The 13,316-nt window shown below is 45.5% G+C and overlaps 2 protein-coding genes across 2 annotated transcripts in view; one reads left to right on the top strand and one right to left on the bottom strand.

Annotated features, from left to right (window-relative positions):
* Positions 1-1,058: 1,058 nt before the first annotated feature.
* On the top strand, positions 1,059-8,145 carry Gpr101 (G protein-coupled receptor 101). Its single transcript, XM_021154018.1, has 2 exons — positions 1,059-1,268; positions 2,953-8,145. The coding sequence occupies exon 2, from the start codon at positions 3,026-3,028 to the stop codon at positions 4,559-4,561; it is 1,536 nt and encodes a 511-aa protein (XP_021009677.1). The 5' UTR covers positions 1,059-1,268; positions 2,953-3,025; the 3' UTR covers positions 4,562-8,145.
* LOC110287160 (transmembrane 9 superfamily member 2-like) overlaps positions 5,042-13,316 on the bottom strand; it is an 82,950-nt gene continuing 74,675 nt past the window's right edge. The window contains exon 17 of the mRNA XM_021153808.1: positions 5,042-5,199. Coding sequence (XP_021009467.1) covers positions 5,042-5,199 — 158 coding nt within the window. The remainder of the gene's footprint in view (positions 5,200-13,316) is intronic.

Genomic DNA, 13,316 nt, shown 5'->3' with positions numbered 1-13,316 from the left:
GACCAAGCACTTCTATATTACAAAGCATCTGTCTCTTCTACTGCCTACAAGGTGTTTTTTCCTCTTTTGGAAGCAGCCAAGTGAAAACAATCCCTGATCCATCTAAGACACCTTTCCAAATGCTCCCTTATCCTGAGAAGGTAGGGATTGGAGAGGATGCCTCCTCTGGTCTGCTATACGCTGAACACGTTTTCAAAAGAGCAGAACGTTTTAGTTCATTAAATAAGTGTGATATTCACTTGAACTTGGACAAATAGAATCATCTTGGCTTCTGTTTCTGTCTCTGGGAAGTGGAAATAATAGCAGTATTTATCTCACAAGGCTGGGGTACCCTTTCATTCTGCTTCATCTGAAAACAGAGGAAGATGTTATAGGAAGAAGGAGAGAGGAAAAAAGGAAAAAGGAAAAAGGGGAAGGAAGAGGAAGGGAAGCAAGAGACAGAGTAGGAGGGACAGAGAAGAGAGGGAGGGAGGGAGAGAAAGAGACAGGGGGACAGGGACAGAAACAGAAACAGAGAGAGACTGGCAAACAGACATTAAACAAATAGTGTGGATAAATTACCCAGCTTGTCTAAGACATGTGGAATGGTCCTGAAACCTACAGGTAAGACACTGCTGTTTATGAGAGCTAGTGAAAAATCAAAGCCGTGATTCCTTTCTAAGAACTGAGGGCAGCCCATATTTGGGGGAAGGTCTTCAGAGATCAAGACCAGAATCTCCCACCCTCCCTTTATAAATACTCTGAAAGCCAGTGGCAGTGACCCTGTCTAAAATCCAGGGGCTAGGAGCTAGGGGCTAGGAGCTAGAGTATGCATGAAAATTCACCCTGGTGACAACTCCAGTCTGCGAGCATCAGAGTGCCTGCGGTTGGATGCAGGGTGACAGAATCTGTGTGGGTCCATCGCGAGTCATCCTCCCTCCCTCCTTCCCGCCCCACCGCCGCTGCCACCAGCCTAGCTCCTCTGGGTTCGGGCCTCGTGCGTCACCAGCGCAGGCGGGGACAGAGGGGAGGGGGGCGCCTCAAGGTGAGGGCACCGCGCTGCCTTAAGAAGCCGCGCGCCCCCGCCACAGCTCAGAGCTTGTGGCGCTGTGCGCTGGCTGGACGTTCGGGCATAGACTCGGTGTCCCGCTCCCGCTGAGCACCGCTGCTCCTACCACTCGGTGCGAGCTCTCAGCCGCCTGTGCCCCGAAAGGTGGTCAGAGGAAAGGCGGCGAGCCCCGAGGGATCGGTCCTCGGCTCCTGTGGCGCGAAGCCTTCAGCAGCAACAGGTAAGCTGCGGGGTTCAGCTCCGCTCCGGGTCTTAGGTCTTAGCAAGTCCCCGATCCCAACTGGTCCCCTACCCCAAGCGCCAGGACACCCCTCTGCCAAGGCTAGAAGGTTACTAAGGTGGCGGTCGGTCAGCTAGGGCTCTCAGGTGGTCCTTGCGTATCCCTGCACTTTCTCTCCTGTGCCCTCTTCCTCTCCCTAATTTTCTTGTTTTCTTTCCTGCGTTCTTGCATCTCAACCTCTTTTCTTATTCTATTTAGCTCTTTCTTTCTCCATCTCTCCATTTCCCCCACCCGTTTCCTACTGTCCCCTACTCTCACCTATTCTCCCCTTTCCCCCCTCTCTCCCACTCTTAAGATTCTATTTGTTCTTTCTTGGTTCTTCTTCCAAACCCGACTCACTTTTCTATATGTCTCTCATTTCCCTTCTCTCTCTTTCTACCTCTCCAGGTATCTCCCTCTCTCCCTCTGTCCCTGTCTTTGCTCTTCCCAGCCTTCATCCCACCCTTCCACCATACAGATTGATAGCCTGCTGGAGAATATAGTAAAATTTGGAGACCATGGTGAATTTTGGTCATGGGGCAGGGTAACAGGTATCTATCCACCTTGTATGTTCCAGTCACCACTGCACTGTTGAGAAACTGCGTTTGAACCTATAAAGCCCTTGGGGCTAAGGCAGCAACTGGTTTCCATGGAAAGATAAAGCCAGCAGAAAAGGTACAGCAGATAAAGATCCAGCTAGAAGAAAACTAAGGTGGTGGTGGTCTCTCAGGAAGGTTGCTGAGGGACAGAGATGTGTGCCCCTTGAAGGGGGCAGAAAAAGAGTTTGGCAGTAGTAGTACTGGGGTGCTGAGAATAAGAGGCAGAGATGAACCAGAGTGCATATCTAGAGATACTTGAGGATTAGAGACTAGGAGAAGGAAAGGTGAGGCAAGACACAGAACTCAGGTACTGAGAACAGCAGTATGGGAAGACAGGAAGAGATACAGAGAAGCGTAGAGAAAGAGCAGGCACACAGGTGTTGGTGTGAGACCCAAGGAAATGAGGAGCGCACACAGCTATGGGGTAAATTCATGTGAAAAAATACACAGAGACTGAGAGACAGTGAGAGACAGAGAAATGAGAAAGGGAAAGAGAGGGAGGGGGAAGGAGACAGGGAGAGAGAGAGGCGGGGGAGGATTATCAGACAGAGAACAGCCACAACCAGACATAGACTGACTATACATGCTAGTGGGGAATTGAAAAACAGACCTGAGAGTTAAGGATGAGACAATGTCCATGGGAACAGGGGCATACACTCTGTACAGAGGAAAAGTGCCCCAGTAAAACATTAAAAGGAGAATTCTAGATGCAAAGGCAGGCAGGAACAGAGTGCAAGTGCATGTGTCACTGAGACAGACATGTCAGCGAGATAGAAGAAAAACCCAAGAGACATTGGAGGGGACATGCTGAGGGAGTGCTCACTGCTAACAGGAAAGACAAGCAAGACAAAGCATGTGTTACACAGAAGAGACCCCAGCAGTGAGACCCCCAAGAATTAGAAAAAGAGCCAGAGAAACTGCTCTGATAGGGGTCAGGACTGCACAGGGATCTGAGAAAGGGGTCCTGCAGCAATCCTGCTGGACTCCGAAGCCTGTCTCTGCAAGGCACTAACCCTAGCCACATGTTTCTCTCGTCCTCAATCTAGATCGTGTGCGGTATCATTGCCCACCAGTCCAAACACAAAGCTGGACCTTCTGTCGTGCCTGTCTGACTTCACCATGCCACCCAGCTGCACTAACAGTACTCAAGAGAACAATGGCAGTCGAATATGCCTCCCCCTCTCCAAGATGCCTATTAGTGTAGCTCACGGCATCATTCGCTCCGTTGTGCTGCTCATCATCCTTGGTGTAGCCTTTCTGGGTAACGTAGTGCTGGGTTATGTATTGCACCGTAAGCCAAACTTGCTGCAGGTGACCAACCGGTTCATATTTAACCTGCTTGTCACTGACCTGCTGCAGGTTGCTCTCGTGGCCCCCTGGGTGGTGTCCACTGCCATTCCTTTCTTCTGGCCTCTCAACATCCACTTCTGCACTGCCCTGGTTAGCCTCACCCACTTATTTGCCTTTGCTAGTGTCAATACCATTGTGGTGGTGTCAATTGATCGTTACCTGACCATCATCCACCCTCTTTCCTACCCATCCAAGATGACCAACCGACGTAGTTATATTCTCCTCTATGGCACCTGGATTGCAGCCTTCCTGCAGAGCACACCTCCACTCTATGGCTGGGGCCACGCTACTTTTGATGACCGTAATGCCTTCTGTTCCATGATCTGGGGAGCCAGCCCTGCCTATACGGTTGTCAGTGTGGTATCCTTCCTCGTTATTCCACTGGGTGTTATGATTGCCTGCTATTCTGTAGTGTTCGGTGCAGCCCGGAGGCAGCAAGCTCTCCTGTATAAGGCCAAGAGCCACCGCCTGGAGGTGAGAGTCAAGGACTCTGTGGTGCATGAGAATGAACAGGGAGCAAAGAAGAGGGATGAGTTCCAGGACAAGAATGAGTTCCAGGGTCAAGATGGAGGTGGTCAGGCCGAGGCTAAGGGAAGCAGCTACATGGAAGAGAGTCCCATGGTAGCCGAGAGCAGCAGCCAGAAGACCGGAAAAGGAAGCCTGGATTTCAATGCAGGTATCACAGAGGGCAAGGACAGTGACGAGGTCAGCAATGGCAGCATGGAGGGGCTGGAAGTCATCACTGAATTTCAGGCTAGCAGTGCAAAGGCAGACACCAGCTGCATAGATGTCAATCAGTGCAACATTGACGTGGGCGAAGATGATGTAGAGTTTGGCATGGATGAAATTCATTTCAACGACGATGTTGAGGCGATGCGCATTCCAGAGAGCAGTCCACCCAGTCGTCGAAACAGCACCAGCGACCCACCTTTGCCTCCATGCTATGAGTGCAAAGCTGCTAGAGTGATCTTCATCATCATTTTTACTTATGTGCTATCTCTGGGGCCCTACTGCTTTCTAGCAGTACTGGCTGTGTGGGTGGATATCGATACCCAGGTACCCCAGTGGGTGATCACCATAATAATCTGGCTTTTTTTCCTGCAGTGTTGCATCCACCCATATGTCTATGGCTATATGCACAAGAGCATCAAGAAGGAAATCCAGGAGGTACTGAAGAAGTTAATCTGTAAGAAAAGCCCCCCTGTAGAAGATAGCCACCCTGACCTTCATGAAACGGAAGCTGGCACAGAGGGAGGTATTGAAGGCAAGGCTGTCCCCTCTCATGATTCAGCTACTTCACCTTAAAGTTAACAGTAAGGCAAACTTTAATTGTACACAAAAGCAGAACACAAGAGCAGCTTTCTTTTCAGCGCTCCGCTCACAATCTCATTAGTGCCAGTGCTTACCATTTCAGGCAAAGGGGTTTCGCGCACATCCTTTCCCACCACAAGGCAGATAAATAAAAGGAAGAAGTAGGGACTTGGATCTTTCCTGAAAAGTATAAGCCTGTCAAAGCACGGACTTTAGGATCCCCACCAAATATATATACAGATGTACACATATTAGGCTCTAAATTTCCCAAAGCAAGGACTATCTGGTTTGGAACTGTTCTTGGTATTCTGCCTGTCTCCCCAGAGCTATGACATGTCAGCTTTAGCTCTGAATAAAAGGAAAAGCAATGCCTACGGACATAAGGACTATTTGGCCTTCAGGTCAGGAACTCATGGGCTAGGGCTACATATTGTGTGCAGCTGAAAGAAAAGAAATTGACCAAATCAAGCAAAGCTAGGTGGATGGATCACCAAATGAGCAGATTTCGGTACCAGAGAGTCCCACAGTATGGTGCAAAGACTGTACTGCAAGCTGCAACAAAGGTGGATTACGCAGATAGACTGTAAAGAAAGCTTCATAGGTCTTCAAAAGGGATCCAGAAAAGGGCAAACCTGAAATGAGGAGATAGGGCAAAAGAAGAAATGGAGAAATAAGGCATATCCACGGAGCTAAACAACTGTGTGTTTCTTTCTTTCTCTCTCTCTCTTCTCTCCTTCTCCACCTTCCCCTACCCTGCTACATGGGCAGGGACTGACCACTGTGCAAATGGAAAAAAGGACAATTGATACAAATGTTTTCTGTCTCCTATTTGAATAACAGCAGGAAAGAAATCAGGCCACTATTTTACTATTTCCCTTTTGTCTCTAGACCTCTGACAGCCACTGTTTTATTTTCTTTTATTTCTAACTGATTTTTTTTATTAAAAAGTATTTCCAGGTTTCAAGAAGAAAGGAAGAAAGAAGAAAGACGGAGAGATAGGGGGAAAATTCAAGTATGAATGGCCAAAGTTCTAGAAAACTCACACTGCCAATAAATTTTATATCAAGAAGTCTCTTTTATCTCTGTACCATAATAAACATGAAGTAGGTTTTCCATATGAGGATAGATATGTACATGCATAGATGTCTTTTCAACCTGTGGCTCTCTCTAAAACTTGTAAATTCTCTGTACAAATGCAGGGGAGAATATAAATGTCAGGAATGATGTTTTATTTTTTTCCTTCTCACAGATTCCAGCATGAGCTTCTCAAGGGAAGAGAGGTAAACGGTTGTGAATTGTGAGGGTGTGGGATTACCATATTCAGAATGCAGGAGAGTTGATACAACCAAATAGTATTGAAATGGCCTGTCAGATTAGTATATTCACGAGAAGTTTATCGACTTCCACTTCACTAATTTAGGACTTGTGATAACCTCAGACAAGGCACTGTATCTAAAGTTAACCCTCACACTTCCCTTCATTTTAACACTCTCACTACTTAACTGTGTTTCTATTTTTTTTTTCTTATTACTCTAGGCCTCTGAAGGCCCCATATTACTCCCAAGGTTAGGCATCTGAGGAGGCAGAAACATGTGCTGGAAACAACAAACTGTAGCCTAAGACCCATAAAGAACAGGCACCGTGCCAATAAAATATGGCTTCTTCCTCTATGGCAAATGTTTAATGTGCACACTAGCACAGTTAGTCTATAAGCCACAAAACAGGTTAGAGAAAGATACATGAAAAAGTAAATATACTGAACTTGGCTACTGCCAGGTCACTGGCAAGTTCATTGCTTTTTGGTAAATAGGGTAAGAATCCTCAAAGAACATGAAGGCTGCCAATAGAAGTTAGGTTTCCATCATTGCCTCCCTAAGCCTCCATATCTTAGCAGTATACACACTAAGGGGAAACCACAGCAATGTGTACACTTAAGAAGGTCTGCTGTGTGATTAATATCTGTCTTTCTTTGACTCTAAAAGAGACAAAAACAAGATTGGTTTTAGTTTGCTGTTTCAGACGTGAGTGGATTTCCCCATTTTCATTAGTTATAACTTTATTGAAAATTGAGTACTTTTGTCTTGTATCAGTGATGTGTTCTCTTGTGGTATTTCTTCTACTGTAAGCTCTAACTGTATATAAAATTTGTTCTTGGAGATAAGGTGCTAGAGATTAGATTGTGTGTGTTTGTGGCTAGTGTCTTCAGTAAAATGAGTGATGTGTGTGTACATGTGAAGTTAGTTAACAAAATGCATGCAGTATCCTATATGTGACCCACAATCTGGTCACTTTTTGAAGTAGAACATAGTACATTAATTTACCTTTAAAAGTGTATACTACAGGATATGTAACATGGCTCCACAATGGTATGCAGGAAGAGGTGCCTTTCATTCCTTACATCCCTGGTACATGACAAGCAAGAACTTATTCTGGTACAGCTGGGAATAGATGTGAACTAAATTATCATCTTGGCTGAAGTCCTCACCGGCAGTTCTCCACCCCACTGGCACTGGTATGCCTGTTTTCTTCAATACATAGATAGATCTCAAAATCAAAGACAAGTCCTTCCCCCATAAAAGGGCAAGAACCCCAGGGCAGGCTATTGGAGTCTTGATAGCAGGAGGATTTTAAAAGAGTACTGCAGTTTCAAGACCTAAACAGGAACCAGTACCTGACTGGGAAGTTAATCAGACTTACATTTAGCTGATCCATAGTTGGTCATCCCTGCCTTCCTAGAGAAGTGGCAAGACCCAGAAGAAGGCTGCTCTGTTTTGTTTTTGTTGTTTTCCTCTTTGGCTGACTCAGATGAGATGCAGCATTAATAAAGAAACAGTGAGAATTCGGGGGGTGGGTGGGGGGAGGGCAGGGATTGAAGCTCAGGTGTTTGAAGAGTTACAGTTGTAGAACAAATATATTTGCAGAAGAACTCAGATTATTTTATTATATTTTGAAAACAAAAGTATTACAAGAGGATATAATTTATATATATTCTCAATAAATCATTTCTAAAACTGCCTTTAATACCAAATTTCACGTGCTATTTTGAGACTGAGAACAATAGGATGAGTGCACTCAGTCAATAAGACAGTTCTCTTTAGTACTTTCCATTTTAAATCTAAAATTTTCCTTTTAAAACAAAAGATTTGTAATTTAAAAGTGCCTTTTCAAAGGATTTTCCAAACTATAGTCCTGGGGCCAAGTTCCCATTGGCACAACTTACCTTCAGGTGCACAAATGGGTCGGAATTTATTGTCCACCTGTCAGCGAGAAGAGAAATCCCTCACACTCAAATCAAATTTAGTAATTGATACTGTTACATAGGCAGGTCGTCCCAGAGACTCTGCTCAAAGTCATGGTTTCATATATTGGTTGATTTTAATTGAATGCATTCTAAACTGGTTGTGATACCTTTAGTGCCAGACAGGAACAACAGACTCCTGCTTAGGGAATGAAGAGAGATTAACATTTGTGGTTTAAGTATTATTAATATTTTTCGTGTTTCTTAAATAGGTGCTGTAAATCTGTTCTTGGTACATTCTTCTGAAATATGCTAAATAAAGTCTCATTTTATGTGTGAATCCAGTTCTTATATTGTGCTCTTTGGGAACAGAGGGAGTTATGGAGACAGAATAAGCAACTCAACTGCATCAAGTTATCTCCATGGGCAACTGCACCCATGTGCATGCATGTGTGCATTCACATATATTACACACAAACCATTTTTCAAAATAAAAATAAAATTACAGGGGTATGGATTATTGACCATTAGAAAGAGTTTGTTGGGAGAGAGGACATTAGTTTTGTCCTGTGTGAATACAAAGGGTGGGTGAATACTTCAAAGTGAATTGGGGTGAGCAGAGAGAAACCATGGATGGAGCCAGATCCTAAAGCTTCTTGAGCTTCACATTCATCCAAAGTCCATGAGATTTGAACAGAAGAGGGCTTTTTAATCTCAAAATAGTAGATTTTACAAATCCTATGTGTTAGAGTGTCCTGCTTACATATCTGTGCATGCCTGGTGCATGTGTGTGCATGTGCACATGCCTGGTGCCCTCAGAGGTCATAAGAGTGCATCCAATCCCCTGGAACTAGAGGTATGGACAGGTATAAGCTGACATGGGGGGGGGCATCAAACTCAGGCCCTCTGCAAGATCAACAAATGCCCTTAACCACTGAGCCATCTTTCCAAGTGGGGTTTCTTTAGTTAATGTTTATACATTAATTATTCACTTTACATCCTGCTCATTGACCCCCTCCTGGTTACCCCCCCCAGCCCACAATTCTCTCTTCATACCCCTCCCCTGGAGCATCCTCTGAGCTTGTGTTTCCCCCCCGCCCCCGTATCTCCCCATCCTGGCACTTCATGACTCTATAAGGCTAGGCTCTTCCTCTCCCACTGAGGCCAGACAAAGCAGCCCAGCTAGAAGAACATATCCCACTTACAGGCAACAGCTTTTGGGATAGCCCCTGCTCCAGTTGTTCAGGACCCACATGAAGAGCAAGCTACACATCTGCTACATATGTACAGGGAGGCCTAGGCCTAGCAGTGTATATTGTTTGTTTTGTGGTTCAGACTCTGAGAGTCCCAAGGGTCCAGGTTAGTTGACTCTGTATGTCTTCCTGTGAAGTTCCTATTCCCTTCAGGACCTTCAATCCTTCCTATTCTTCCATAAGAGTCCCTAAGCTCCATTCACTGTTTGGCTGTGGGGATCAGCATCTATCTGAGTCAGCTGTTGGGTGGAGCCTCTCAGAGGACAGCCACACTAGCTCCTGTCTGCACACCACAGACCCAAGGAGCCTGGACAGGAAGGAGGGCACAAGCAAGGATTCTTGATCCTCTCTTCAAGGTGGAATGGAATGGTCATGGAAGCAGATGGAAGGAGGGACCTGGGTGGGAGAGGTGATCACGAGGAGAGTGGGGGAGATACAAGGGTCAGGTGTGGGGAGGGGCAGGGGGATGGCAGGGTGGTCATGAAAATGAATGGAAATCTTCAGCTGATGGGGGTGGGTGGGTATGGGGGTGTATCTCCAGGAGGTGATGGAGACCTGGGATGGGGAAGTGTCCAAGAATTAATGGGGATGTCCTTAGTGTGTGTCTTAGTCAGGGTTTCTATTCCTGCACAAACATCATGACCAAGAAGCAAGTTGGGGAGGAAAGGGTTTATTCGGCTTACTCTTCCATACTGCTGTTCATCACCAAGGAAGTCAGGACTGGAACTCAAGCAGGTCAGGAAGCAGGAGCTGATGCAGAAGCCATGGAGGGATGTTCCTTACTGGCTTGCTCAGTCTGCTCTCTTATAAAACCAAGACTACCAGCCCAGAGATGGTCCCACCCACAAGGGGCCTTTCCCCCTTGATCACTAATTGAGAAAATGCCTTACAGTTGGATCTGATGGAGGCATTTCCTCAATTTCCTTTCTCTGTGATAACTCCAGCAGTGTCAAGTTGACACAAAACTAGCAGTACAATATGGAGCCTGGGAAGGCTGCTTACTGTGGCCAGGTGAGAACCCCAGTGGAGCAATAGGGTCACCAAACTACCCACAAAACTTTAGACCTCAACCTTATCCTGTCTACAAGAAATGCAGGAATCGGGGATGGAGCAGAGAGTTAGGGAATGGCCAACCAATAACCAGGCCAACCTGAGACCCATCCCATTGATAAGCACCCATCTCTGGTACTATTAATAAGACTCTGTTATGCTTGCAGACAGGAGTGGGGTTTCTTTTAAAAATATAAACAGTATTACCCAGTACCTTAGTCACCTCCACTAGGCTCAAACTTTTGCTTTTTTTCTTTTTAAACGTTTTTAATTTGTGATTTTCACATTATGTATCTCAATCCCACCCATCTCCCCATCTCTTCATATCTACCCTCCACCCTTGTAACCTCCTCCCCAAAATAAAATAAAGTATAAACAAACAAAACAAAGTCTCTTTTTGGAAGTTGCACTGTTCACAGTGTGTCCTGAATTATACCCCTTTGTCCACACAGCTTTACTTATGGATTTTCATTGCATGAGTCTTGGTGTGGTTCAATACCTCTGGCTTCTGCTATCCTATCAATACCAGAGCATCACCAGGACTCCTCTCAGCTATCCTGTTGCTGCTCTGTGTCATGGAGATCCTGCAGCTTTGGATCTGCAGGACTGGCCCCTTCATGAGTTCTAGCAGTTCATAGATGGGGTAGGTGTTGGGATGGGAACAACTCAAAGTCCTAGATCTGGGCATCAGTAGTAGCTGAATTGGTCAGCTCACCAGCTCTCTTGTACCCATCCCACCAGGGTCAGCTCTTCTGCTCTCATTCATGCCCTTGGTGCAGGCACGTGCACGCACACACACACACACACACACACACACACACACACACACACCCCAAGGTGAACTCTACTGTGCTGCCCAGGTGAGGTTTGGTCCAGCTCTTCCAAGTGCTTAAGCCAGTGAGCTCTGCCTAGACCCTTTGACATCAACATAGTACCAGGCCAGCAGCTCAGACCAGGGATGTCCGCATGGCCTTTCATGGTAACATGGACCATGGACATCGACACAGAACCTGCTGCTTATGGGCATGGACCCAGACAGGCCCTTAACAGCAGCATGGGCCAGGATATCACCTTGGCCTCAGGTGACAAGGCAGGCTATTCACATCAGGCTGCTCCTCACTACTTTTGTGTCTCTAGTTCCACCTGTCTTGGAGTGCTCAGACTGTTCAGCTGCTCCTTCTTTCCTATCTCCCCACCACATACTTTCCCATCATCTTGACTCGTGCTGTAAGGGGGCATGAGGTGGGCCCCAGGGTCTCTCCTGACTGCTCACCTGCTGTGCCTACATTGCCTGGCAGGAAGGGAAGCCCTTGCTTTCTTATTTCAGCTCAGGGCATTCCCTTCAGCACCTCTCAGTTGAGCCTGGCCTAATTATCTATGCTCACATCATTCAGTTTAGCCCCATTTCACCAGGGTCAGTAGGACAGGAGAGCAAAAGCATTCTTCTCCAATTCTCAGCTTCATAAAACAGTAATTACTCTGATGCAACCATCACATATGAAAACAGTACACAGATACGATAGGTTAATATGTCTAATATTTAAGAACCCCTACTTCCTCATGAGACAAAATAATTGTCCAATTAGCTTCTCTTCAAATACTCTCATTAGGAACAATGTAAGAAACTACAGGGCTCATAGTGCTGAAGTGACAATATTCATGATCCCATATAAGGAGGCTCAGGATGCTATTCAGCCTCATTTCAATCAAATTAAAGAGCTCTTCTCCAATCAGCTCCAAAACCAAGCTAATAGTGACTTACTCTTCCAAGTTGTTCAAAGATGATTGTCACAAGACCTGTTTTTAATCTTAATCTTTGAATATTGCTCGGGCTATAATGCATTTTTTTCTGAAGGAATATATTTTCCTTTCTAGAAAAAATATCTTCAATGCAAATAAATTGAAGCCCACATGAAACTACCAGACAGATAGCCTGTTAGTAAAAGTGATCCCCAAAGCTCAATACGGCACCATTTAGGTTAAAGGGTTTGAATAATGAATCAGTTCCAATGAGCTTCACAAAGGCAGCTTCTTTGCAGATAGATCTAATTGACCAGCCTAGATTATGAGAAATCTGAAAATGCCAGTTAAGAGATCTTCTGTGGTTTTCTGTGCCCACTCCTCCAACAATTTTGCAATAAGTTTCTGACTCATTTGCCATCAACCATAACATAGACCCTTCTAATTTAGATAAAGGCAGGCTAAGCTACCCAGACAGTAACTTATTTTCTTCCAACTGTCAGCCAATCAACTCCCAATTGTCCTCTCATTCTATCATGTATTCCTTCTCCATTCCAGTCTAGCATCCCTTCCACTGAAGGGTAAAATGAGCCCTTTGACCCCTTGAGCCAGGCACACAAGGACCTTTAGGACAGCTTCAGAATGTTCATAAATTGAAGGATATTTGTGCCTACTATTCAAATATTTTCCCAAATGAGAAACATTTATCAATAAAATTTACCACATGAAATGGAAGATTTTCATGAGTGTTCCTCCAAAACCACAAACAAGACCAAGGAGTATTTGAAATACAAATGTCATTTCTTCAGTCTCTGCAGAGAGTGAAGGAATGACCATCCAGAGATTGCCCCACCTGGAGATCCATCCCATAAACAACCACCAAACCGAGACACTATTGCAGATGCCAACAAGAGCTTGCTGACAGAAACCTGATAAAGCTGTCTCATGAGAGGCTCTGCCAGTGCTTGACAAATATAGAAGTGGATGCTCACAGTCATCCATTAGACAGAGCACAGGGTCCCCAATGAAGGAGCTAGTGAAAGTACCCAAGGAGCTGAAGGGGTCTGAAGCCCCATAGGAGGAACAATAATATGAACTAACCAGTACCCCCCAGAGCTCCCTGGGACTAAATCACCAACCAAAGAGTACACATGGTGGGACTCATGGTTCCAGCTGCATATGTAGCAGAGGATGGCCCAGTCAGTCATCAAAGGGAACAGAGGCCCTTGGTCCTGTGAAGGTTCTATGCCCCACTATAGGGGACTGCCAGGGACAGGAAGTGGGAGTGGGTGGGTTGTTGTTGGTGGTGGTGGGGATAGGGGTTTTCAGAGGGTAAACCAGGAAAGGAGATAACATTTGAAATGTAAATAAAGAAAACATCTAATAAAAAAACATAGTACTACTGGAGGATCCAGCAACACCTCTCCTGGGCATATATCCAGAAGATGTCCCAACCGGTAAGAAGGAC

This window comes from Mus caroli, chromosome X (assembly GCF_900094665.2).
Source record: "Mus caroli chromosome X, CAROLI_EIJ_v1.1, whole genome shotgun sequence".
Classification (NCBI taxonomy): Eukaryota; Metazoa; Chordata; class Mammalia; order Rodentia; family Muridae; genus Mus; species Mus caroli.
The sequence above is the reverse complement of the archived record's forward strand: the minus strand, read 5'-3'. Positions and strand labels throughout refer to the sequence as shown.

Bases quoted from the DNA above. Each gene is read 5' to 3' on its own strand.
- Gpr101 (XM_021154018.1), top strand. From the start codon at position 3,026: ATGCCACCCAGCTGCACTAACAGTACTCAAGAGAACAATGGCAGTCGA.